This window comes from Alosa alosa, chromosome 9 (assembly GCF_017589495.1).
Source record: "Alosa alosa isolate M-15738 ecotype Scorff River chromosome 9, AALO_Geno_1.1, whole genome shotgun sequence".
NCBI classification, from domain to species: Eukaryota; Metazoa; Chordata; class Actinopteri; order Clupeiformes; family Clupeidae; genus Alosa; species Alosa alosa.
In genome coordinates this window covers 21,118,623-21,146,257 of record NC_063197.1, presented here as the reverse complement: position 1 = coordinate 21,146,257, position 27,635 = coordinate 21,118,623, and the positions used below count along the sequence as shown (strand labels likewise).

General features: G+C 42.3%; 1 protein-coding gene across 1 annotated transcript in view; it reads left to right on the top strand.

The window, feature by feature from the left end:
- LOC125301043 (gamma-aminobutyric acid receptor subunit gamma-3) overlaps positions 1–27,635 on the top strand; it is a 119,482-nt gene that overhangs the window by 11,779 nt on the left and 80,068 nt on the right. The window contains exon 3 of the mRNA XM_048253297.1: positions 16,453–16,520. Coding sequence (XP_048109254.1) covers positions 16,453–16,520 — 68 coding nt within the window. The remainder of the gene's footprint in view (positions 1–16,452; positions 16,521–27,635) is intronic.

Below are 27,635 nucleotides of genomic sequence, written 5' to 3'. Positions count from 1 at the left end.
TTGCATTTTGCATTTTAATGCAAGTGACTATAGAACTTCAAAAAGTCATTTACCACTTGTTTTTCAATTTTCTATTTCAGTTCCAAAATAAAATGAAAGAAAAATTACACTGACTGTATAGTCAGAGTTTGTTCAATGTTCATGGATGCTCTTCTCACTGTATATTGTTTGTGACAGGTTCAAAATGAGCTTTCCAAATCATTTGTTTGTTTTGAGAATTATATTTTATAACTTCCATACTGTCTGTAACATTGAAGAAAAGATGTTACTTGTCCATATTTTTATTTGTTCATTTTATTCATGAATCAGTAGGTTGGTCAGGTTGGGAAGATTCACAATGAGCATGAGGCACTTTTTGATCAAGACTCAAGAGATGGTCACTACATGAAAGGATGCTGCAGGATGAGAGGGCGGATGAGAGGCAGGGAAAGAGACATGCCCTGGATCCAGAGGTAGACTCCACTTGCAGGCCTCAGGGCATCTGCAGGGGCCCTGTCAGTGTCCTACCACTGGCCTGGTACATCTTACCTACAGTATCTCCTCACAGCACACGCACACACACACACACACACACACACACACACACACACACACACACACACACACACACACACACACAGAGAGACAGAGAGAGAGAGAGAGAGATACATACACACATGCACACATTACAGGGGCAGCTGTGGCCTACTGGTTAGCACTGGTCCGGACCTGTAACCGGAGGGTTGCCGGTTCGAACCCCGACTAGTAGGCACTGCTGAAGTGCCCTTGAGCAAGGCACCTAACCCCTCACTGCTCCCCGAGCGCCGCTGTTGATGCAGGCAACTCACTGCACTGGGATTAGTGTGTGCTTCACCTCACTGTGTGTACACTGTGTGCTGTGTGTGTTTCACTAATTCACGGATTGGGATAAATGCAGAGACCATATTTCCATCACGGGATCAAAAGAGTATATATACATATACCTACCTACCTATATACCATGCACACACACACACACACACACAGACACACAGACACACAGCACAACCATCTACCTACCCACACACACAAAGGTCCAGACTACCAGGCTCTGCAATGCCTTTTTCATATTTCAGTACCCTTGGCATTTAATCCAGTAATGAGACAGGGAGAACTGAGATGACACTGAGGTGGTGACCTCATTAGCTCTTTCTCTCTGGCCACCCAAACAGGGCTTTATTCACTTGACTGACCCGTAATGCAAAAGGAGTGTCTGTAGGCAAGCTGCGATGACTGATGTGCTAGAACCTATAGCGCACAGAGAATGAGACACCAGCACCTACCCGCAAGGCATTGTGGGCAAAAAACTGTACCACAGGGGCTGATTGGCTACTTATGGGGAAAGGCTTGGTGGAAATATATTTGGATTGTAAAGGGACAGTGGGAGTTGCTGCCTCGTATATTCTGACCAGTACTACATTCCCTGCATATTTCCCTCTTAAGGGTGAAATATTATGAGCCTCCTCTGGCACTCGTCTGAATACACCTCATTTCACATCTATCAGGTGGTTAGTATTCCCCTCTCACATCTCATGGGAAATTGCTGTATATTAGGGTGCAAACAGCTGGCCAACGCCAAATATAAATCAATATTAAATACGCGTTCCCGGCCAGTTGTGAAGCCAAACCCCTTGGTCGAGCGATATGTCTTATTAGTGTAGCATCTCCATTTAGGATTTTTATAATCCTTGGCCGTGGCAGTGACAAAGTAATGTGTGCTGACAAGGACACTGTTAATTTTGCGGGAGAGCAAATATGGGAGATAAATATGGGCCTGGGGCCAGTGTCTTTGTTTTTTTTTTTTTCCAGTCCCATCACTGTCAGCGAATGTCAGGCAAATTGACTGAAGTGTGATTCTGTGCACTACTACCTCATACATCAAACGAGTCGGGACACATCTATGCAATGCTCAAGAGTGGCCAGACTTAGACCATTTCTTAAAGGGACACACTACCTTTTGGGGAATTAAGTTATTTGCAGTCTACTCCAGAGTTAGATAAGAGGATACATACTATTCACTATTCTCTCCTCTGGCAATAACCAAATATTACACCGTTAGCCTAGCTTTGGATAATTCACTGCAAGTGAGTTACACCAGCTAGCCTGTAGCTAGCCTATAGCTAAAAGGGAGCTATTGGTTAAAGGAGAATTTCGGTGTGATATTGACCTAAAGTGTGTTGAAACATGACACCGAGTGTGAACGTATGTCTCATAGCCCATCTCGACTTGTCCCCTGCACTCCAAAATCTGGCGCTAGTTAGCCGATGCTACCAACAGCTTTTTCAATGGTGGTGCTTCGGCATCGGGCTAGCCATACAAATAAATCACTGTTTTACACCATTTACGAAGCTCAATGTATCTCCACACTTAATTGGTAGACTTCCGAGGGCCCTGACATTTAAAACGAGACATTGAGAACTTTGAAAAGCACTGGTAGTTTACTTACAAGACGATTTATACAGACAGTATCTTCAATGGTTTAGCGTTTGCAGCCATCTTGAATTTAGTCACGATAAGTCTAGCGACGAGTAAGAATGAACAGGTATGATAAGGGATCAGATTCCAAAAATAATTACGTGGAAATGCATGGATTCCAGTTGCTAAATGGTGTAAAACAGTGATTTATTTGCATGGCTAGCCCGATGCCGAAGCACCACCATTGAAAAAGCTGTTGGTAGCATCGGCTAACTAGTGCCAGATTTTGGAGTGCAGGGGACAAGCCGAGATGGGCTATGAGACATACGTTCACACTCGGCATCATGTTTCAACACACTTTAGGTCAATATCACACCTCTCCTTTCTGTGTTCTCCTTTAACTGGTGTAGCCCATTTCCAATGAATGAAGAGATGTAGAGGGAGATGGAGAGAGTGAAATGGAGTGAGAGAGGGAGAGAGGGAGAAAAAAGAGACAGGGAGGTTGACAGGGAGTGCGGGAAAGAGATAGAGTAAGAGTGAGAGAGCCATGTAGTGAGAGGGAGAGGGAATAGAGAGAGGGGGACACAAACAGAGGGGAGAGGGAAGGAATTAAAAAAGACAGAGGACTGAGAGACAGGAGAGACAGTGTGAGAATGAAAGAGAGAAAGATAGAATCTGTGTGTGTGTGTGTGTAAGAGAGAGAGAGAGGGAAAACGAGTATGAGTGAAAGAAAAGGGAGAGAGTGTGTTTGAGTGAGAGAGAGAGAGAGAGAGAGAGGGAGAGAGAGAGAAACCTCCATTGGCCCCATCAGTGCAGTTTATCATGTGGCTGCCACCCTCCCTAACAGCTCGTATACATCTCGGCGGGGAACATCGATATGAGCCAACTCGATTATGATATAAATGTCTCCTCCGACAGGTCGTTACCTCGCGACGGATCGGCGGCAGTTCCCTCCCCTGGGGGCAGTTTACAAACCCCCGCCACATCTCCCCCGGGGACCCCCACATCACCCTCCAACGCCCCTCTGCCGACAGCCTTGGCTAAGGGAGGGGGCCGGGCACATCAAATGAGCATGTCATGATTAAGATCTGTGGCTTACACCATCCTCCTGGTCTCCTGCCCCCTCCTCTCCACACACACATACACACACACACACACACACACACACACACCGCACCACCCTTGCCGAGACACCCATCATTCTGTAGCTCACAGAGGAGAGGGCGGACAGATGGTTGGCAATATGTTTTCGACAGAGACGTTTTATTTTGGTGTCACACTTCTGCTCTGCATCCTCTCAGCACGCCACCACCTCCTCCTCTTCCTCCTCTTTCTCCTCCTCTTCCTTCTCCCCTTCTACTTCAGCGTAATCAAGCCCTCCATGCTCTGAGCCCAGCCAATCCTGCCGAGCAGCCGCCTGTGTTGTCATATCAGCTGATGAAAGCGCCGTGTTGCAATTGAAACGATCTGTGATCATGTGAAAAGCTGCAAGTGCCACGAGCATCACAGATTAACTCTGGGAGGTGTTCCATTCTGGAAAGGGCGGGAGAGCGAGATGTCAGCTCTCTGTGATGAGTTACCAGCACTGTGTGGAGATATCGTCCTGTAACACAACCGATGAATTGCAAATGACAGTGGTCATGTTACTGGTCTGAATTTATGCTTCTCATAGTCAAGTGAATCTTCTCTTGTATATCGGTCTTGTATGCCACTTTAAATATCTGGATTATTGGAAGTGAGTTACCATGAATAAATCACTAGCAGATGAATGGAAAATGAGAGTCATAATCTTCATGCATTTTGTATGAGACAGTTGTACAGCTGGTTAAGATTTAGATATACACTGAAGGATCAAAACGAGACAAGCATTTGCTCAGCATCAGGAGCTGACCCGATAGGATGCGCCATCGATGTTCGATTATGAATGGAAAGCCTATTATTCATGAGCACTTGTATTCGTAACAAATGCATTGGCTGGAGAGAGAGAGACACCATATCTGATCGCACTCGCTCTGGGTGCCACCAAAAGTGCTGACAGAATCTGGAGAGAGCATAGCAGCAGAAGCAGTGGTGCAGAGATTGGATTGAAAAGCCTCTTTTTGTCGAAAAATCTCACACTGACAAAAAGATGGATTTTTTTCAGGGGGAGAGAATTTTATCATTCTGTACAAACCAATACATCATCCACAGCATGGCCAATTTGGCAACAGTTAAATTCTAAGTTCGAGTCCTGTTTTAGTCTTTTTTTTATTTCTTCCAGGAAGGAGTCCTTGGTGCTAAAATGAATAGACAGTCTCTCATTTGGGGATATTTTACTGCTGTTGTGGTTATTGTTCAGAACTGTGGCCTGCAGTTTGAGGTGAATGTGCTTTGTTTTCATCTGTGTGCTTGGTGGTGACATTGCCTTGCTTCCATTTGTTTGCTTGCGATAATATGCAGGAATGAGTCGTGAAAGCTTTGAAAAAGCCTCAGCTCCTGCCTATTGTCGAGTGTTCGCACTGCACAGCACTTATGAGGACTCTTTAAAAAGATTTTTCACTTTTGCTGGTGTGAGGTTTTGCATAGACAGTAAGAAAAATGTTAGAAAAGCTGCAGTTATCTACAGTGAGCTTAGAGGTTAAATATGGCAAACAACATTATGGTTGAAGAGTATAAGTCAGTGTTTCTCTAAAACATACTGTATGTAACACTGCACATTACTGTATAGCGAGCACTGTAAAAGTGGCCATGTAAAAACGTTTTTCATGATTACCTACAATAAGGCTTGTATTTGTATAACACTTAGTAAAGCTTTAAAATACAAACAAAACATTTAAATCTTGTCCCAGAGCATATTAGTCGCCATGCCCCAATACCTCCCTCCACAGCACACAGTAAGTGCGACGGGAACACTGTTGCCACTGTGAAAAAAAGGCCTAAATAATTCAGTGAGAAAGGAAAGGGGATGAAATGGCTGAGATGTTGGGAGGTGCCCATGGGCTCCCTGCCTCTGGGATAGACCCTGGTGCTCTTCCTCCTTCTCCTCCTCCTCCATCTTCTCCTCTTCCTCCTCCTCCTCCTCCACCACCTTCTTCTCCTCTTCCTCCTGAATATGTTCGTACACGCACTTTAGAGGAGAAATGGGCAGGTGCATGGACATAGTCTGAGTGGGAGCGCTGCTTTCTAATGAAAGCCTAATCGCCCAGAGTGCAAATCTTCAAAGGACTGTAATTAACATGCAGTGCCACCAACACCCCCACACACACACACACACACACACACTCTGACTCCACCCCAACTTAGCCCCTCTGTATCTCTCCCACCCAGAACTTTATCGGCGAGCCTCAGCTAAGATATTAAACATGCATGGCTATTTAATTCTGGGCCATCCCCGAAGCTTCACTACAGAGTTTCAGCTTGGGATCGGTTTGTCCTCAAGAAATCGGTATTAAGAGGTGTACCTGGTTAAGAGTTTTATCTGTGGCATATAGCTGGAGTTATCTGATATAAAGTCCAGAACAGCGGACCCCCTTACCATCTGGCCCAGAGCCGGCCCGTAGTTATCTGTTATCAAAGGCAAAGTGGAAGCAGTCTGTCTTCAGGGCTTCTTTGATATTTAAGTTCTTTATCTGTGATAAAGGGAGCTAAGTCAGATGACTGTGCTGCATAGAGTCGCTCGACGGGTATTCATTTCCGCCACTGATCGGCTGCAAATCGCCCCAGCTGCAGCATCAGCAGTGGCATCGGCAATGCTGGTAGCAGTGGCAGTGGCAACAGCATCACAGGCGCATGACGAAAGCAGTGTGGCCTGGGCCCTGGCTGAGAATCTATTAAAGCGTAATCTTCGAGCGGAGATGGAAAAAGGGGCTGCCCGTCGTGTCTTTGGTTAAACCCTGCTAAGTGAGGCTTTGATAAGGGCTGGGGAGATGAGAGCGCCTGGTCCCAGCATCAGAGACCCCCTTACAATACACCCCCCCACCCCGCCCTGCCCCCACCCCCCTACAAAGCCTCCTACCCCCACCCCGGGGGCCCTCACTGCTTCTTCCTGCCTGCCTGCCTGCCTGCCTGCTTGGCTGCCTTAACTGAGTTATAGTTCCCCATCATCCTTCTCTGCCAAACTCCGACACCGCTCCTTAATAGACTCTTTATCATCGTCCTCACGTGATCATGGGGGAAAAACCAATATGCTACTTGAGGAGTTGCACGAGGGTGTAGAAGGAGCTGCTTGTGTTATTTATACTGAAGAGCCTGATGAAAGGCTCTTCTTCTGTCCTTCATGTTTGTTAGCACTTGGAATAAATCTCAAAAGAAAGCCGTGTTGTGAGTCCTTTCAAACACTCTGCCAGCAAAGAATGGTTTTGATACACTCTTAAAACGAATGTGTTGAAAACAACACAACTTGCGTAATCTCTGTGTCCAGATAGGGACAACATAGTTTGTGTCGTTTCCTTTTTTATTTGTTACACAATATGTGTTGAAAATAATAAATCTTGTGTTGAAAATAACACAACTTGCGTCAATCTCTGTGTCCAGATACAGACAATAAATACGGACATTTGTTTTAAGAGTGTAGTAAATACACAATCCATGTCCAGCAGACGCTTTAAACTTTCACTGGTTCAGCAGTGGAGAAAATGTGAGCTCTTCCTAGTAGTGGTGTCAACAATAATCGATTCGGCGATGCATTGCAATGCGGGGCATGCACGATTCAGCATCGATGCGGCAACGTGCCATAATCGATTATGTCACTGTTTATTTTCTGGCCTTGAGTGGACAATAAAGTTGTGAAGTTTCAGTTACTTCTGGGGGCATTTCCGGAGCAACGTTGTAATGACATGCGCAGCCTGTAGCTACATGCTAAGCGGCAGCACTAGCTAGCATAACAACAATACTAAAGAATCAAGATGATGGAGAGAGATGACCGCGATAGACGGGTAATTAAAAACGCACCAAAGCTTGGAAAGCGGACATCTGGAAATCTACTAATTTAATGGGAAATTAGACAAGACGTACGCAGTGTGTAAAACCTGACACACTAACATCAAGCACGTTGACAATACAACTTCACAAACCATGTTGATCGTTGCCATCCTGAGTTGGCTTCGTTACTGTGTGTGCACTGTGCAGTATGTGCAGGGTAGGAATTTCACGACGGTCATGGCCATTGTTGCCCCTTGCCCCTTTGAAAATCAGAGGTTTACAGGCCACGGTGGTCTTGGTGCTCCCTTCTTTCAATATTCTGTTTTGCGTCCGACTAATAACGATTTTTATTTAGCCTATGCCTGTCAAAATAATCGAAGCATTCACAGCACAAATTAATTTAGTCTTTTACGCAATGGAGAAAGTGACAATGCAGGGAAAGAAAGAAAGTGCATCCAAATTCACCCATTCTTCTCAGTTGAACTACTCGCGAACGAGCCTACTCATCACACAGACATCACAAGTAGTCTATCACATCACATGCTGTGGTGAATGGTTCGCGAGAAAATTACATTTAAGTGAATAATATAATCCAATTTAATCATAATTCTACTGAAGGTTCTGCGCCCATCTCCCTACCCATTCATCTCGGTGGAATACTTCATGAACCCTTCGTTCAAAACATAACAAACCATATATCAGAATAAACAGCTGACCTTACCGAACAGAAAGGTGTAAAGCAGTAGTTAGCCGTTCCAGAGTAATCCAGTTCTGAATTTGCAGCAAATTTCGACATGCATGTCTCCAAATTTGGGCTTTAAGTTTTACAATGTGTTTAAATTATTCTACATGATTTCATAATGGGCCAAATACAAAATAAATGTTACAAATATCGCCTAGATATCGGTAAATCAGAGGACAGCTGACTAAGAGTTTGTGAAAGTGGCCTTAATGATCACAAAATGCTAAGCATGCATCTATGCTATTTGAGTTTCTTAAAACTGAGCTGTGCTTAAATTGTTCAATACATGATTTCATAACAGGCTAAATATAAAATAAATGTTAAATAGATCCTAGATATATAAATATTAGATGTTTAGATGATTTACAGTTCTATGTAATATGCCATGTTTCATGTTTTTGTAATGTTTCATAGGCTACAGTGATGCAAGTCTACTGCTGTGAATAGGCTAAATACAACTTTGATCATTTTTATAGCTTACTACTGTATAGTTAACTTTGGCCTTGGTGCCCTGACATGTGGCCTTTGTGCCCCCCGCCAAATATGCCCAACTGAAGGCCAAGTAGCCTTGCCCCTAAAATGGTGAAATTCCATTATTTAATGGCATTTATGTCAAAGATACAGGAGAGTGATAATACACACATAGCAGCCAATAAAATCTGTTCAATATCTGACTGCTTGTATTGCCTCATGACCTCAAAATTTGCCTTGTGTGCAGTAGAATTTTGATGCATCGCAATGCATTGCAATGCATCGTAGAATCGAATTGAATTGAATCGTTACCTGGTGAATCGTAATCGAATCGAATTGTGAGGGCAGTGGCAATGCACACCCCTACTTCCTAGGGAGTTTGTTGACCCTCCCAGCAGTGACACACTTTCCAGTTGTTTCTTCAACATTTCATTTTCTGCTTTTTCCTCAAATAGCTTCATCATTAGCATCATTGATTAGAATCCTTCAGAGTTTAATGGATCTTCACAGGCTGTTATTAGAGTTTGTTCAGGGCTCTTTGAGCTGATGTGATTTATGTGCATTGTCTTCAGCCTCATCTTCAGCTGATTAAACACAAAGTTTAAAAGAGAAAGTTGGAAGTTGTTGAAGTCACTTAATATTCAATGTCTGTATGACAATACCCACAAAATAAACACTTGAGGTTTTGGTCCCATGTTCCATGAACTTACTATACAGTAAGACCCATGCTCAAATTCTTAACACAAATTCATGTTTATCTAGCCTGGGCGCCAGCCAAACTTAGCCCCGCCCACAACATCACATCAGGCTAATGTTTATCCATAGATGTGAAAAATCTATATAGTTTAGTTTACAACCGTCTTATTTCTATACAGTATATGACACAGTAATGTATTTGTGATAGCTTCATGTTGCATATAATGTATATTTATCGTAATAGATGATAGAATATGTTCAAGTACACATTAGTACATGTCACTAACCCTACATCAAATGCTAACCATAAACACATTGATAGAGGCACAGTATTCAGATCATTTTGTACATTGAACAGTAGACTGTACATAAGAAGGATGCTTAGATGATTTGGGAGCTGTAGGGGATCCAGGCCGGTCTCTCCTATATTGTCCAGCCTTTCCAACTTGCTCTCCTTGCTAGCCAAATGTTACATAGTTCATGAGACATCTTACAGAGCCATTCTCTAATGAACAATCAACGGAACGAACAGAAGACGCACTGTTCTCACTGCCACAGTGGTGTAATGCCCATCATACAGATTGGCCCATTCTTGCTCATGCAAAGTGCCTTGGCACACGACACCAGCAGTTTGCAGAAACCACTGCCTGCCAACTTAATGGGCTGCAACGCAAGGCCTCTAAAGACCAGTAATGCACAATGATGGGACTCACTTTGCCATGTGAGCATGAGAATGGGTTATTACAGCGGCAGCAGAGGTAGCAGCGGTGTCAGCAGTGTGTCAAAGCACGGGCCTAATAGATCTAAAAGATGGCTCTTTAGACGGAGCATGAAATCCCGCCCATGAATTGTTCATGGCGAGCAGCGTGGCGATGCGAGAGTGGTGGCGCCGGAGCGAGACCCGTCGGGGCCGGCGGCCCAGAGGGAGTACAGATGACTGGGCACTGGATCCTGGCGACCCCAGATAAGGCTGCCGCAGCAGGAGCAGGAGGGGAAGTGGGAGGATAGGAGAGCTCCCGGGGGCCAACCCTCTGCTCAGCTCTATCTCAGCTCTTGCTCCCACTCGTCTGTTCTCCTCATCTCCCTTCCCTTACCTGACCTGTTCTTTTGTCTTTTCGTTTCACTCATAGACTGTATATATAGTAGTCTATGGTTTCACTTCACTTCTCTCCTTTACTCTCTCTTGTTTTATACTGTATGTTCTTTTCCCCCTCCTCCTCCTCAGTCTAATTTAAACTCCTGTCATCTTCTCTATTCTTTTCTCTTTCACCTCTCTTACCTTATCCTTCCTTTCTTTTTTCCTCATCTCTTCTCTCCTCCATTCACCACTCTTCCTCCATTCACCATTCTTTTACCCCCCCCTCTCTCATCTCCTCCATTCACCATTCTTTTACCCCCCTCTCTCATCTCCTCCATTCACCACTCTTTTACTCCACCCTCTCCTGTCCTCCATTCACCTCTCAATTACACCACCCTCTCTTCTCTCCTCCATTCACCATTCTTTTACCCCTCCTCCTTTCCTCCATACACCACTCTTTTAATCCACCCTCTCTTCTCTCCTCCATACACCACTCTTTTACTCCACCCTCTCTCTTCTCCTCCATTCACCACTCTTTTACTCCACCCTCTCTTCTCTCCTCCATTCACTACTCTTTTACTCCACCCTCTCTTCTCTCCTCCATTCACCACTCTTTTACTCCACCCTCTCTCTTCTCCTCCATTCACTACTCTTTTACCCCCCTCCTCTCCTCCATTCACCACTCTTTTACCCCCCATCTCTCACAGTGTACCCAGTGGCTGTGATGAATGTGTCTCTGTCAGAAGTGAGAGGTGTTTGACTACTGCCCAGCCCCACTGGCGAGCCAACCAAGCGACCAGACACAACAGACCGTCATCCAGGCCTGAGCAGCTGTCAGGGGAGCAGGCCAAGCAGCCCAGATTATCAAATGGGATTAGCAGGATGGGAGAAATGACATTACACTGGATCACTCTCTCTCTCTCTCTCTCTCTCTCTCTCTCTCTCTGTTCTACTTTTGCCCCTCATTCTCTCTCTCTCTCTCTTTCGCTCTCTCTCTCTCCCTCCCTCACTCTGTCCAGATGCTGAGAGAGAGAGAGAGAGACAGAGAAGGAAGAGAGAGAGAGAGAGAGAGAGAGAGAAAGGAGAGGAAGAGAAAAGGAGGTGTGAAAATGGTGAACGTGGTTTCAGAGGCAGAAGTGTTATGGCAGCTCTGCTTGAAACCAGGGGAAGATACAAACAACTTAGGTGGGGTCATAAAGGAAGACAGATGTACGCCTCCAGAAAAATAGCTGCTCTCTTTTTTGTTGAGCCTACTTACAGACATTTTGTAAATGTAAAAATGTACTTTAAAGATATCCTTCATGGTTTAGTTAAAGAATTTGATTCAGTTCCTACTTATCCTCCATGTAGTACAAGCGCATTTTTTTTCCTGTAGTTCGAAATGAGTTGCACTGCTGACTCAGCTCTGCAGTTTCTTTTTTTTACAGCACAGCTCTTTTTTACGAGGGTAACCAGTTCCTTCTGGTCACTGACATTTTGCCGAATTACTTTGTGTGCATGGACAAGCAACCTTTTAGGCAATGAGGTTGTGTAGATAATGACATTTTTTTGGGTGAACTATTGCTTCACGGGTGATAATAAGGGTTTTGGAAGAATTTAGAGTGAAGGATATAAGACTTATGATGTGGAAGGTTTAGCCACAGGTATAAAGACAGTATTATTATTCTCATGTCTGTTTCTCCCTTTCAGTATTTCTTTATTTATTGCAAGTGTTTCTGTTTCTACCCTGAATCCAAATCATTCGCTTCTCATAGGAGCTCAATTTGCTATGTAATGTGTTTCTGTATTTTTGGCATTTCGAAACAAACACAGGCAAAAAATAAACATAACGGATAATAAACATATTGGCCTAATGAAAATTTAAATATATGTTTTCTGCACACATAAGTTTGCACTGATAGATATTAGATAGATATTAGCATAAACTCATAAACAAAGTTTATTTCTGTTTACCATGTCTGAATGTGTTTATCACTGTTATTCACTCTCTGTTGCCAAGCAAGATGAAAGTATAATTGCAATAAAAAGCCAGACATAACAAACAAACAGTGCAATCTACACAGATTTTTTGTGCTGTTCATTAAAATATTAAGTAATTTGGCTTAGAAAATGAAAAAATGAAAAAAGTGAATTTATTAGAGCAGATAACGGGTTGTTAATGTTTTCCTATTTATATTAAAAAAAACTCCCTCCCATCATTTCAGATCTCTCAGACCATCTTATCTGACAGATGCGGTCTACTAACTTATTATTGCTATTCTCCTTATTATAGTTTGATCAACATTCTAATCTGTTCCCTGTTAAATTTTTAAATATTATATTGTTTTTGTATTTTTATGTTGCTTTGGACAAAGGCGTCTGCCAAATCCCATCCATAACCATAACTAACAGTGTCTGACACTGATTCACAGAAAATACCCTGGGGTGACACAGTAAGCCCTCTGAGGGAGGGGCAGACATTGGACTTTAGGAACAGGCAACAGGTTGGTCTGAGGTCACGGAGGATGAGGAGAAATCAGAAAATGGAGAGAGAAAATTTTCATTACCTAAATATGAACATACTGTACATACACACAGACACACACAGACACACACACACACACACACACACAGACACAGCCGCATGGACACATGCCAACACAAACATGCAAACACACACACACTGCTCTCCATTGCCATATGCTCTCCATTGCCATCTCCATTGCCATACAGTTCATTACTGTACAATTATCATTATTCTGTTTTATTTGTGTGTTTCCCCCTCTTCCTCTCCCCTTTTGATATATTTGACCCAAATGCTTTGGCAATACTGTACAACGTATGGTCATGCTAATTGAATTATGCTAATTGAATTATGCTATAAATCATGCTTTTGAATTTGAATTTGAGAAAGAGAGAGAGAGAGAGAGAGAGAGAGAGAGAGAGAGAGAGAGAGAGAGAGAGAAAGAGGGAGAGAAACAAAGGCAACAAACTGGAGTGGAGCAAATGTGACTGCTCTGACAGTACACACAAGTTCTATGGTAAAGCCAATGTGTGGGGGACAGAGTCAGAGTCCATCAATAGTCTGAGCAAAAGGAGTTTTCCACAGGGAGAGCAATTAAGCCATAATGACCAACCCAGTGTCAGACATAAAGGCCATAAGTCCATTCTGCAGTGCCCAGCTGTTACAGTATCTCTCCACACAAGGCTGCTCTTTCCAGACCAGACAGAGCTTTCTTTAGTAACACTCTCTGTTATCACAGTGCAGCACATCTCTTGTTATGACGTTAATACAATGTGTTTAAATGTGTAACACACTTTCTATTAGTATGTAATAGCATACTAACATAACTGTATGACCTGACCTTAGCTATGCAATTATGATACAATATGATTTTACTCTTTATATTATGCAGTGAAATATGAAGTTGTGCTGAAGTTCTTACTTTTTGGAGATACTTTTAAAGGTACTCTCTGCCAAATGCTTCACTTTATATCTCCTATATACTGCGCTGACTGTGTGAGGTATTCTATTGATGTTCATCCAGTGCTCCTCATCAGTGGTGGGTCTTTTTAAGAAGCAGGAATAGTTTGGGTCCTTTCAAAGATTGTCAGCGTGGCATTGGCTCTCTCTGGCAGAGAGTGGTTCTTGGAAAGGCTCTATAGAAAAAAAGGCACTTTCATCCCTTAAAAGTCTTCACCAAGAAACCGAGGATGCACTCATCACGGCCTTCCACTGTTGCACGCAGAGGCCATTGTGTGCAGGAATTTGGGTGATTTAGATGGTCACTCACTCACACACAAACACACACACACACACACACACACACACACACAGAGAAAAAGTAGAGAGAGAGAGAGAGTCACACACACATTATCATTATCCCACACACTGCGCTGTCTCCTAAATCATCAGCACCTCTGCCTATCTGTGGAGCAAGCCTAAACTCCAGCAGTGATGCCCCTCCACCCCCAACCTCACCCCAACCCCATGCACCTCCTCCCATTCCACTTGCACAGCTCCAGTGCTCTATGTGTGAAAAGCCTAATAAAAGGTTGTCAATGCAGTCTTTCCACTGAGCCTGATGTCCATCACACAGTAGCTGTGGCATGTAGATGTGAAAGGGAGAGAACTTCATGGGATTGTACATCAGGACCAAGAGTGACGAAAATGAATGTATTCACAACCCTTTCTTTATATATATATATGTAAAAAATCAGTTGATTGGTTAGATTGATAGTTGCTGAAGCCTTTTGAATGATTTCATCAACAGGTGACTAAGAAATCTTGCAGATGCCTTCAAGTTCTTGTTATTGACTTGTAACATTTCAAACTACAGATGATTTCATTATATTGTCATTTTGTATTTCTATTGTTATTGCACAGACATAGAGACTTCAGATAGATTTCACATAAATTCCAGAAATTGTATCATCCAGAATAGTGATTGGACAAGATTCTTGCATATCCAATGCCCCTTGAACACATTTGAGGAGGTACAGCAATGTTTTTTATTGACAGTGATGGGCTGGTTAAGCAGAGGATTGACACCGCCCTCTGTGTTAACTGGTGATGTCCCCCATCACTTCCCTAATATTAAGTTCACCTCTCTAATCTGAGTCAACCTCTATTAATTAGCCGAGAGTCACTGATGTCAGTGTTAATTGGCGTCTCCAGATGGTGGAGGACAGCTGTCTGACCATCGCCTGTCTAAATGAGCTCTGACAATATGACCAGATGTGAGCAAGAACGCATAGGCCACAGCAGTACTTAGCATGCTCTGGGGATGTTGTCCATCACCAATGGATGCTGCAAAAGACAACCAAAGGCATGAGTGAGGTTTTTGAGTTCTGGAGAAATGCTAGCTTCATAGACAGTGAAGGCTTAGACCGGCGTCAATGTTAGTAACCTGATATTTACTAGTCAAAACACAAAGATAACCCTGGTTAGGGATGCTAGTGTTGTCTAGTCACCAATATGCAGATTAGAAATTAGATTGTTGCTTGTCAAATTTTAAGGATTGTCCTGTACAAAACTGTTAGTCTGAAAATCTACATTTTATGTAGATGTTTAACAGTGTTAATCTTAGCCTGCAAAGTCTCAAAATGTTCAAATGCAAAATATGCTGATCTGTGGTGGTGTGTGTGTGTGGGAGGGGAGCAGGCTTGTGCAAACTTCCAGAATTGAATTGAAACTGAAATTCCAATTCAATTCTTGAATTTCACTTGCATTTCAATTGAGGTAGCAAACAGGAAGCAGAATTGCAATTCGAATTGTGCACAACCCTGGAGGGGAAGGGGGATTCCAGCCTAGATATGCCCCTCTCTGCAGTTTTTCCTGCTTAGACCAGCATGACCAATGGTCTCCCTGTATGTTTAAGCAGTATTTAAGTCAAGACGTGCAGATCTTCCTGAGTAATCTAGTTCTGTCCAGCAAAACCCAACACACTTAATATGTGTTCAGCATACAGTATGTGTTTTATACTCATGATTAAGATGCAGTAAACAACTCACTGGTGCTTATGATGGTGTTTATGCACTCCACCTGAACTATTTACCTCAATTTAAGCTTGTGAATGCGGGGGGAACTCCTGGTGCAAACCCAAGTCTGAGGTGTACCCAGATAGCAATTAGAACAATTCAATTTTTAATTGTCTGTCCCCTCCTGGAAAACATGCTTGGTCTTTCGCAAAGCCAATTACTGGCTTGGCTCATTTGCATTTTAAGTCATACCTGAAACAACAGGCTTTATCAGCCTCCTCACTGTCCCTGTGTGAACATGTGGAGCCTAGGGAGTTGGAGGGATAATGCTAAGGGAAGCCACACAAGCCGTGTGTGTGTGTGTGTGTGTGTGTGTGTGTGTGTGTGTGTGTGTGTGTGTGTGTGTGTGTGTGTGTGTGTGTGCGTGTGCCTATATATGTGGCCTCTCGGTTAGCGATGCTTAACAGTACTACGACTCTCCAGAGATGTTCCCTCGGTTTGGAATCGAACGCGCTTGAAATGGATGATAAATAAGCCTCTGCACTGATCCAGGCTATCTTTGACCTTCGATCCTGAAAAAGTAGGGGTCCTGGCTGGCTCGCCTCACTGGAGATGTTGGGAGATGCCCGAGGGAGATTAACATGGAATCTCTTTTGTTTCTCTCTGTTTGCAGTTAAACCTACGGTGATTGATGTTGACATCTATGTGAACAGCATCGGGCCGGTGTCCTCGATAAACATGGTAAGGGAAACTTCATTGATGTGTACAGTTGACTCATTCTATAACAACATGGCCAGGTGGTCTTATCTTTCTATGGCAGGCTTCAACCTCATCTTCTAAGAGACATTCTGAGAAAACTGTAGAAAGCGATTGCATCTTTCATATTCTTGTTCATTGGCCTCAATTATAGTTAATCCAAAGAATGTCATGGCTGGTGACTCAATTGCAAACCTTCTCGTTTTATGGTTAATACAAAAAGTGTCATGGCTGGTTACTCCATAGGAAAATACAGTATGTCAATATTGTGGCGTAGTCGGAGTTTAGAAAAGTGATTGAAGAAAAAAAGAAAACATCAGGTTTCTGGTCTTCCTTCTCTGCAGGATTCTCTCTGCTTTCCCAAACTGTCCCAACTGTCCCTACTGCATCTGTCTGATCCAATCAGAATTAAACAATGGAATTAATGACATATGTAGCATCATAACTGACACGTCCTTGAGTGATCAGCATTACTGGGTGGGTTTTATGATGGGGTGCGAATCCTTACTTTTCTTTCTACTGAATCCTTCTGATTCCCTAAACAGCCTCCTGTTCCACCTACACTTAACCCGGGTGACTGCACATGTATACGTAGTTGTCATATGGATATTCTACATTATATTACCTTCTTGACCTTTATCCCACCCACACACATCACCTTTACATTAGCAGTTTCACCTCGCTTTTGACACAATCGGAATCCCACCCTTTGCCTCTTCTCTGTCTGGCTGAGGGGGATGCTGGAGGCTTGCTCTCTAGGGAGGGATAGGGGTGGGGTGGGGTGGGGAGGGGAAAGGCCTATGGGGGCGGTGGTCAGCTTTACACACATGTGCGGAGGAGATGGGGGATGAGGTTATTGCCAAGCTAGTCTCTCTGTCAAGGCCCGTGGGCAGAAAGTCTAGTCTCTAACTCTAGCCACCCTGGTGAGAGGTTTTTGTTGTGGTTAACCGAGGCATGGTTGGATGTCAGTGATGATAACTGGTGGAGCGTGTGAGGGGGCTACGCTGAAGGTCCCATGGGGCTGGAAAGAAGCAAAGTGTTAAAAGCAGCATGGCAGGCGAATCATTAGAATCAAAGGATTTGACCACCTATATTGAATTTCAATAGCAGATCATCAAATATGACACAATTACCACCTACAATGGAGATCCCGTGGGTCAAATTGCATTATTAAAGTATGACTGCATTTTCATCACAATAGCATGAAATCATTATGCCAAAACGATGGATATGACGCTCACTGTAGGTAAGAAGGTCTCATCCTCAGGTTCAAGTATGAAATCACTATAGCACTCTGGGGTTAAATCATTATAGTTCTGTCAACTTTAGAGCACAGTAATTAAATGCATTATAAGTGCAATTAACATCAACTGTATTTGGTGAAGGTTTAAAGACAAATCTGTCAGAAAAGTTTGAATGATGAAAAGTTTGAAAGGGTAAGCTATGGGAAAATGTGAAGGGAGATGTTTAGTTATCCATGCGTAGCCCAAACAAGTCTTATATGAACCTCAGGAAGACGAGTTCAGAAAAAGAACTTCCTGATGATGAAAACACTTAAAACACTGTCGAGCAAATCAGACGCTGGTGACTGATTTGCCACTTGATGGTGCTTGAAAGAAATGTTCATGCCTCAAGTGAGAGTGTGTGTGTGTGTGTGTGTGTGCGTGCATGCGAGCATGTGTGTGTGTTTGTGTGTGCGTGTATATGTGTGTGTCCTGGTATGTATGTGCATATTTGCATTTTCAGGAAGCTTACCAAAATAAAGTGGAGAGGCTGTCACACAGCTGACAGACATTGCACACTACCCTACCGTAATGGCAGACATTTCTCACAACGGTTATCAACCTAATGAATGTGCCAGAATGTCATAGCACAGATGAACGGAACATTCCTATGTGACAGCTCCTAGACCGAGTCTTTGGAAAGAGGTGGTTTGTCTTTTTGAGAGACTACATTTGAACACCTAATGTTGCCATTCGTCAACAGTGAGAAATGGCAAAAAAGTAAATATCCTGTATATTAGATAAAACATCACAGACATTCAGACAGTTATCTTATTCCAACAATCTTTTTCATTTCAGCTTATTGCATCATCTTTATGAGCTGTCAGAGAGGAAATGAGGAGCTAATAGATTATGAATGCTTATATAAATATGAATGATCTAGAAAAATGTGCTTCTCTCCCTGGTGTTCTTTGTGACAATTTAGCTCATCTAGCAAATTCTAGATGTATGTGGAAGCAAAGAGGCATAATTACTCATACAAATCTTGGTGTAGTCACAGCAGACACAGTCACAGTTTAAGGTCCATCTGGACTTGCAGGACATCATTTCGTTAGAATAAATATGGAGCATATTAACTTAAATCTTCCTCTGGTGAGACAAGAACAAAGGATTGCCACTGAAATCACTTTCAATGTAACACATTGCTGCCTCACGTTGTGTCAGTTCAACGATAGGTTTCTAATTTACTGTCTTGGGAGGAATTACAACAAAACGTTGCTGTTACTGTCAACCCCCCTTTGGCACATGAGCTCCACTGTTCAGGATTTGGAAGCCAATTGAAAATCGCTTCTCCAATCATTTAAAAATACTTGTGTGAAATAAAAGAGTATATGCTGTGAGCCCTGGTTTCAGTTTACCATTAGATATTTTGTACTGAAGCGTAGTTGCCGACCAAGGACTGAGAAGCAGGTTGGGCATGGCAGCTGCATTGTGCTGCGACTCAGAGGGAGTGTAAACATGGGCAGGAGTTCTGTCTTCAGCTCTGGTTGCAGAACATGTGCGTGCGCTTAGGTATCGCGACACACACATTTCTCTTTCTTTGTAGCGTGACAAGCTCATTGCAGGCACAATCCCATCGGGGATTTATTTATCAGTTGTCACTGTTTTATTGTTTTGGGTTTCACCATTTTAATCGAGTGTATAATTAAACAGCATTATGATGTCTCGGAGATGATAAACCGAGATGAATTCTTTGTTTCTGGGGGAAAACGCAAATGTAAAATGCAACAATGACCTGTCGCTCTTTCCAAAGATAAAAGGGTACTCTGGAATGAACCCAGAACAGTTTAATTCTAGAATTTGCAGACTAATTGTAGATTTTGCTTTCTTTTGGCCTGAACTATCCCTGCCTTGCTTAACCTCACCTACCCTCAAAAACAATAACACAACAAAATGGCCGCTCAGTCTGACATTGTGATCCATACAGTATAACCCATACTCGATAAATATCCTCTAAAGAGAATGTACGTAAATTGTTTCATTTGCGACCCCCCCCCCCCAACATTTTCTGTGCCTCCTCTGCATATTCCATTAGACGACAAGCAAATTATTCTCATTTTTCTTTTCTTTTTTTGTTCCCTAATGGCATGTGCTGTAGCTGCACATGAATTGGTAAGAGACAATTAATACATCCCCATTTAAATACGATGGACACGGAATGCTACATGGTTAATTTGACTGCAATTAAATAATCAGGCGATCATTATTCAAGAGCACGTGGAACATTTTTCGGTAGGTAAGCAAATAGACTTTTATAATCAGTATGCGTACAGTGTGCTAACTTGCTGTCAAACAGAAACCTCTCAGCTACCTTGGCTCTACCGCTAGGCCCAGAAGCACCACTGCCCAGACCTATTATTAGGGACGGTTGAGGGAAGTGAGCTCTTGAATGGAATCTATAAAGAAGATTATAATAGATACTGTCTGCGTTGTTGAAGTGAAGCATTGTTCAGTGATTGAACTGATATACAGTACTATTGAAAACAAGCACCCTGCAAGTGTGTAGGCGTGAGAGAGAGAGATAGAGAGAGAGAGAGAGAGAGAGAGAGAGAGTGATCTCTGCTGATCTGGAGCCCCTGTGTGAGTGTGTGGTACAGCTAACAGTGTGTGTTCCTCTGATTGTGCATGTGTGTTGGCGGGGAAAGTCCTGAATGTGTTTATCACCATCTGTGTGTGTGTGAGTGTGTCTCCTTCTCTCTCTCTCTCTCTCTCTCACTCACTCTCTCTCTCTTTGTGTGGGTGTATCAGAAATGAAATGGCACAAAAAGAAAAGGTAAATTTTCTCTTTGGAAAGGCAGGTTGCATTTTAGCGCCCAATTCTCTGCCTGCTATTTAAAAGCATGGGGGGATTATAGGTAACAATTATATGAGAGAGCACAGGGATTAGCACAAACTGTAGGTCATCACCACTGCCACACGAACACAAAGATAATATCCCGTAATGACAGACAGGGGCTGTATGGGTGACAGCCACTCTCCCCCATTCTTTCTCAAACTGTTTCAACCAAAATGGTGAAAATAAGGACAAAATGGGTCTTCACAGTTCTTCTTTAGTCTTCCATTTTAAGCACAGATGCCTCCATTGCGTGCATCTCTGACCTGTCAAAGAGTCAACACAGCGTGTGGTCACTGGCTCTGTTTTATGTTTTATTTTTTGGGATTTTTAAAAAGCAAGCTGCCCTCTTGGTGGTCTGAAATAGAATCAAACCTCCTGCGCCAGTGTGTCAACATCTCATGAGGTCCATCTCAACGGTTGACAACATCCGTTCATTGTGTAAAATGAGGGACAGATGTTTTCAGAGAGTGAGATAAAGAAAAACAGAGTTGGTCAAGTCCACGGACCGCCCACGGGTCACTGATTCCACACTTCAAGTACCCATACATACGTCATCTTCGTGATCATGAGACAGCGATGTATTCATTCAGCGATGTATTCATTCAGCGATGTATAGAAATACATTGAAATGAATAAGCCTATGGTGGAGTTCATCCTTGAAAAAACAAATGCATAGAGGAGCAGGTATAGGTTCAAAGCACTATTTACTTATGGAAAAAATACATATCAAGCTCACAAAGACAGATACTAAGCATGTGAATGCCCATGTGGTGAAACCTTGAAGTTGCCATAGCTAACATCATCTTCTAACTCTCCTCACTCTCATGAAGTTCCCATCTCCCGGTCTCACTCCCCAGCCTACTGACCACCTGCACCTGCGGCTCATTAACACCTTCTCTAAACTACTTCTCTACTTAAATGTTTCCTGTCACTCTTTGTCTGGCCTTGTCTTTGGCAACTTCAGTCCTACTCGGTGCTAAGAAATCTCCCCAAAGACTCTACGACCATCATCTGGACGCTCTTCCTTGTGTTAAGTCTGACCATTTGTTCAATTTTGTGTTCTCTGCTGGCAATGCAATGATGTTTTTTGGACTTATTTTGCCACCTTCTGTGCTTTGGAACTCCTGTGGCATAGTTAGCATTTCATCCAGTGTTCTCTTTTGCCTGCCTTCCCTTGGAATCACTGAATATTTTTGCCATTGTGTAAATAAACTATTTTCTCGGAAACCCATTTCTGTTTTCTGAGCCTGTGTCGGTGAAATTCAGACAGATTCCTACTGGAAGAACACCGTCAGGATGCCTTGAAGCCACAGTCAAGATGAGCTGTATGCTTTGCTTAAAAGTTTATTTTCAAGAAAATCATCAGCTGAAAAGGTGTAGACCGAAAGCATGAGATTGGTATAGAATGATGGACACACTGAAGGACAAAACATGACTGATGAAAATAATGGATGATTTATTTAATTGAGTGATTAACAGGAAAACTATCAAAAAAAAACTTGCCAAATTCATACTAGACTCATACTTTTAAAATATCCTGAATCATCTTTTCCAATATGTGAAATTGCACAGGGGCCTAGAGCCCTGACTAACTGCTGAATAGACATACAGTATACTAGAAAGGTCGGGTATTTCTCATAGGATGTCCATCAAACCTGTAAAGCATGTTAACTGACTCCTGTGAGTTTCAGAGAAATGATAGAGTCAGCGTAGGGGCAGCCATCAGGGGCTAACTAGAGGCTATACACACACCAGCTGACTCGGGAGCAAATGTAGCTCCAGACATGACCCAAATCCACAGCTGAGACCAGCTCATCTATTTATGTTGCCCTTTTCTAAAAAGCAGCCTTGTTCAAAAAAATAAAAATAAATACATAAATCACTGATGCTAGATGTTGATGTGAATGAGCATGATGTCGAGAGGAACAAGACTACCAGGGAAGGGGTAGAAAACAGGAGCCCAGATGGTGGTGAGATTATGTTCATCCATTTTTCTTAAGAGCAGTCCTGACGACTACAGAAGACAAAAAGCTAATTGTTGCTTAAAAGAAAGATGGTTTAGAACAGTCAGTATCTGTATTTGTGTTTGTTGAATCATTCAAATCAATTGCATAAGTCTTCTTAGCCAAAATTATCTCTGAATTGCAATGTTGATCCAACTAAACCATGCCGCAAATGGCCCATATTATGTTTTAGAAGACATCCTGAAAATGAAGTCTTTCAACAGGTGAAAAGCAGTTAATCTCTCATTGAAACCAGATAGAAATGCTATTTTGTTATTAGCTGCAGGATTATGGAGGACTTGCAGTGGGTGGCAGCCACCATATCCACAACTTAGTGCTAAAAAGGAAATGATACACAGAAAGTCCACAACATAGTTTTTTTCCCTATAGGAACTCTGACAAAAAGATGTGACAAAAACCTTTAGATGTTTGGCCCATTATTGTGTATAGTTACAAGTTGACTTCCATTTACTATTAACAATACCTTATGGTCTTATTGGGATATACTGTATGATGGTAGCTTAGAAGCAGTGCACACACTGGTTGTTCCTAACAGGAACTGTCTATGCCACACAGGGGGTTTTAAGGTATTGTATGTAAGTATTTGTAATGAATCATAAAGTGACCACAATATGTGATCAGAGATTAAGGGAACATGTTAATTACAAATACTGGCTTGCTTCTCTGACAACAGTATTCACAATTGAAAATCTAATTCACAGTTAGCAAATATCTAAATAAAAGACTGGAGATTTCTTACATAGTAACTTGGGCTAGACTGCGACTTTAGGACATCAGAGCAACGGGGCCTTGTTTTCGGGATAATAATAATAATGCATTTAAGACACTCAAAGACGCTTACAGAGAATGCATTAAGCAAACTCTGACATTTAGAATTTGCACTGCAGTACTGCAGTACTGCAGACTGCGGTTTTAAATGCTAGTGGATGTTGTTACATGCAACTACTGTACTTTAATATAATATAGGTAGCCTAGTAAGCATTTCGGTGTTGTACTGAGGCTCAGTGTCCACAGTTCTATTTTCTTTAACCAAACATCAAACAGACTCAGCATTAATCTTTGCAACAAAATGACTCCAGAATACCCTCTTTTTATTACAAACAGGTACGGTAAATATTTTCAGTTGTCAAAAACATCTTCCATGATTCCATGACTAAAGCTATTAAAGTAGCCTATACCTAAATCATCTTAACACCACAACTATGGTTTCACCACCAAGTTACCCTCTTGCACTTTCTTGTGGATGTTGATGTACAGTGTCAGGTATTGATCCATGTATAGATAATATATTGTATATACATTGTGAAAATTAATGTACAATAAACATTTCAGCCATTTTATGTGATTCTGCCTGGGCAGCTGTTTTACAGTGACATAGGCTTCCTATCATCCCGGAAAAATAAATTGACACGTTAAGATAAGGCATAATGACTTAGCCACCCACGTCAACACCTAGTATCAGTTTCCTGAAATAAGCCAGTGCTGCGCTCACTGATGGATGGCACCCAACAGTGTTGTGTCCTGTGCTCTTCACAGCCGATTGTCAGCCAGTCACAAAGCTCAGCAGGTAGGTAGCCAGGCTGATAAATGACACCTGTCATGAGAGCCTGTCAAGAGGAAACATGCCTCTCCCATGGGTACAGGAACTGTCATCTCCGGTGGTGACGAACAAAACAAAACCAATGGTAGCATTAGCAGTTATTCACCCTCACACTGGAAGTACAATTAAGAAAATTGCATTTTTTTGAAAGAAAATAAGGAGAGGTGTGTACGGTTCCTTAGAGGACAGAAGTCGGCGTAGCGTCCTATAATTCGCAAGCTATAAAAAATTCATTTTCAAGTTGGCTTTTTTTTTTGCTCGTAACATGTGCTTTAAAAGCATTCTCTCATTTAATTCCAAGTCTTTTATTATTTAATTTCTTCATCTTCTACGACTGCAGGCTATTTCTCATAAAATGAAGGCATTTTGATCACGCTATGTAAATTTATGTACAATACAGCATAAATAGATACATCAAGACAATGGTCATAGGCACAGATATAGACAGAGAGTAAATATTATCCTCTACTAAACATAGCATCTTTTAACACAGTGGTGTGAGCTTTGTCTTATCTGCCACACCAAAGCAGTTGATTTTCAGAAAATCACAGCGATCTCACAATAAAACATTGTGTAGACTTAAAACACCGCTTTTGATGTCAGGCAAACGTTAACAAAAATAGCAGTGAGATGCTCCTAATGGCTCTGTCATGCCTTCTGTTTGAGATAAGTGGCAATTCTGTAATGCTGAGGTAAGAGAAGACAGGACAGGATAGATTATGTTTTCCACACAAAGTTTGGGAAGAGTCCATGTGGATGATTAACAGCTGTCACTCACCCCACTGAATTCCAGGAGATTTAAAAACCTTCATTATCTCTTCACATCATTCGCTTCAGCGGAGCCAAGCTTCCCACCTCCTCCCCTTTCTCCTCCATTTCACCACTAACACTAAGCTCCCATTAGCCCTCATCGACAGGGGCTGTCAGCCGACATCATTCCTGTGATCTCCACTAGAGTGAAAAGGACAAAAAACTGAACTCTGACAGAGCTGCCAGTCAGTGTGGGTTGTGTCCTCTATCTGATCCGTGTACAGAGGCTAACTTGTGTATGTTGCCCGTATCTGACCTAGTGGGGCAGACCCTGATTTCCTTGTAGGCCTAAAAGGGGCGCTGCTAGAAAATTTGGGCCCTATGAAAGACAATGATTCTGGGCCCCCCCAATAATATATAACCCCCAGAGGTGGGAGTAAGTCACACATGTGCAAGTCACAAGCAAGTCTCAAGTCTTAACCTTCAAGTCTCAAGCAAGTCCAAGTCATTTTTTGTGACAGTCAAGCAAATCAAGTCAAGTCATAGCTTGGGTCAAGCAAGTCAAGTCAAGTCAGAGCCAAATCATACAAATTGTATGATTTACCCATGTTTTCATTTTAAAATAAGCTACAATAGGCTAGTTATGAACTGCTGGAGTTTTATTTGTAACAAACAAATAGACATTGCATTCATTCAAGCCACATAGCCTACATCTGAACGGTTTATAGAATAAGATGAAATGTATACGAATAAAAATAAATGTATTTCAAGTAGACCTATTATAAAATAGCCTATTATTGTTTCACTATGCCTCAAATATTAGGTAGCCTAAGCTACATCAAATCATGAAGATATATTCAAACAGTTCAAGTTACACCTGTCCTGACCTGTCACATCTCCAGGGACCTAATAATGTTGAAAAAGTTAACTAATAAATCAATCAAACGCTGCCGCCGACGTCACTGCCAAACTTTGACAAGCGCGACAGCGCAATGGGTTTTAGGAGGGTTTAGGACCATCAATGCTATATCATATTATGCATAAGCCTAACATGTGAAGTAAGCTACTTTTCTATGCTGATTGCTGGCAGTTAGCTAGGCCTACTTACTGTTGGAACGTATGGAACAGGGACGTGTTTAAGAGGGAGGGAGAAAGAGAGGCGCTTACTTTAGGTTACATTGGCAACATTTTCGCTATATATCAAGATTAAACTTAGACAAAAAAATGTTTCACTTTGCCATTTCACACATTTTAAACTAATATGGCGTTAACTAAAAAGCATAATAGATTCAAAGCCAACTCTTAACATGCCTCAAATTTGACGTTAGTTTTCTAACACGACTAACTTCTGACGGATGAAAATCAACGTGGTGGTTATGTCGCTATTTTGCACACTTGCAGACTGCTGTTCATTTCTCCTTTGAGTTGTCAGATACATCATCTGTGAAACCAAACATTATTATGTTTTGGTATTAACGTAGAGCCTTCCATATTTGCAAGTTAGCCTACCTCTGTCTCATTTGATCTGGCACTTGCTGGTCTGTCGCGTCACTTGGTAACAATGACACGTTCGCTCGCGTGACGCATGCAACCTAAGCAGATTTTCTCCTTAATATAGCAGTTCACTCCTTAATATCTATGAAAAAAAAAAAGTCAAGTCATTTGTCTCAAGTCATGTCTCAAGTCATGAATAGCAAGTCAAAGTCGAGTCTTTTCTACATGTTGATCAAGCAAGTCTCCTAAAAAATGTGACTCGAGTCTGACTCCATATCTGATAACCCCCCCACGCCCCTGAGGCCTAATCCAAATGTCCATAGACTCACGGACACTGAAGAATGTTCCCACTGTGAGGGCATGGGGCTGTCCCACTGTGAAATTGTAAAGTCCAATAGGGCTCTCTTGCACACACGCTTACTCCAGTATCCACACCTTCTACAAGTTTGCATTTCTGCAGACTTTGCCTGAGGGAATTACCCATGGTTCATAGCACTGTGATGTAAACAATAAGTTTTGGGGAATAGTAAACAACCTCCATAAAACGGAAAGTAATGTGATATGTTGCAATGTGATGCCCCTATTTATTCATTCATCACAAATGTAGCGGTTTGGAGGTGAATATCCTAAGCAGAATGATCAACGCGATCCTCTTAATAGGACCTCTTGGGGAACAGGAGCATTTTAACCCTGCTGACCTTTGAAGTACAGACAGTGACAGAGCGCAGTAGTTACACAGCACATGGGCACGGCAGGCCAGGGTTCTCCGTGGGCTTCGTACACAAGGAAATGGATGGCGGTCCTCAAAGGTACATTACCTTGATGGACTTTTAATCCATTTCAGAGCTTTGATTATTTTCCCCGGAGGGTTAGTAACTTACAGACTGATTTACTGATCTTGAATCAGCATCGAGTTTGTTTCGTGTGTTTTTGTGGTTTTGTGACAGTTCATCAGTGACTAATTATTACAAAGTAATTCTTTACAGAAAGAAAGGTACAAGAACAAGAATGCTGTATCACGTACGAAAAATAAAAAAAACTTAGCATAGCATTCATGCCCTCCTATCTTATTTATCTTCTCTTTATTGGAGTGTGGTCATGCACTACTTGCAG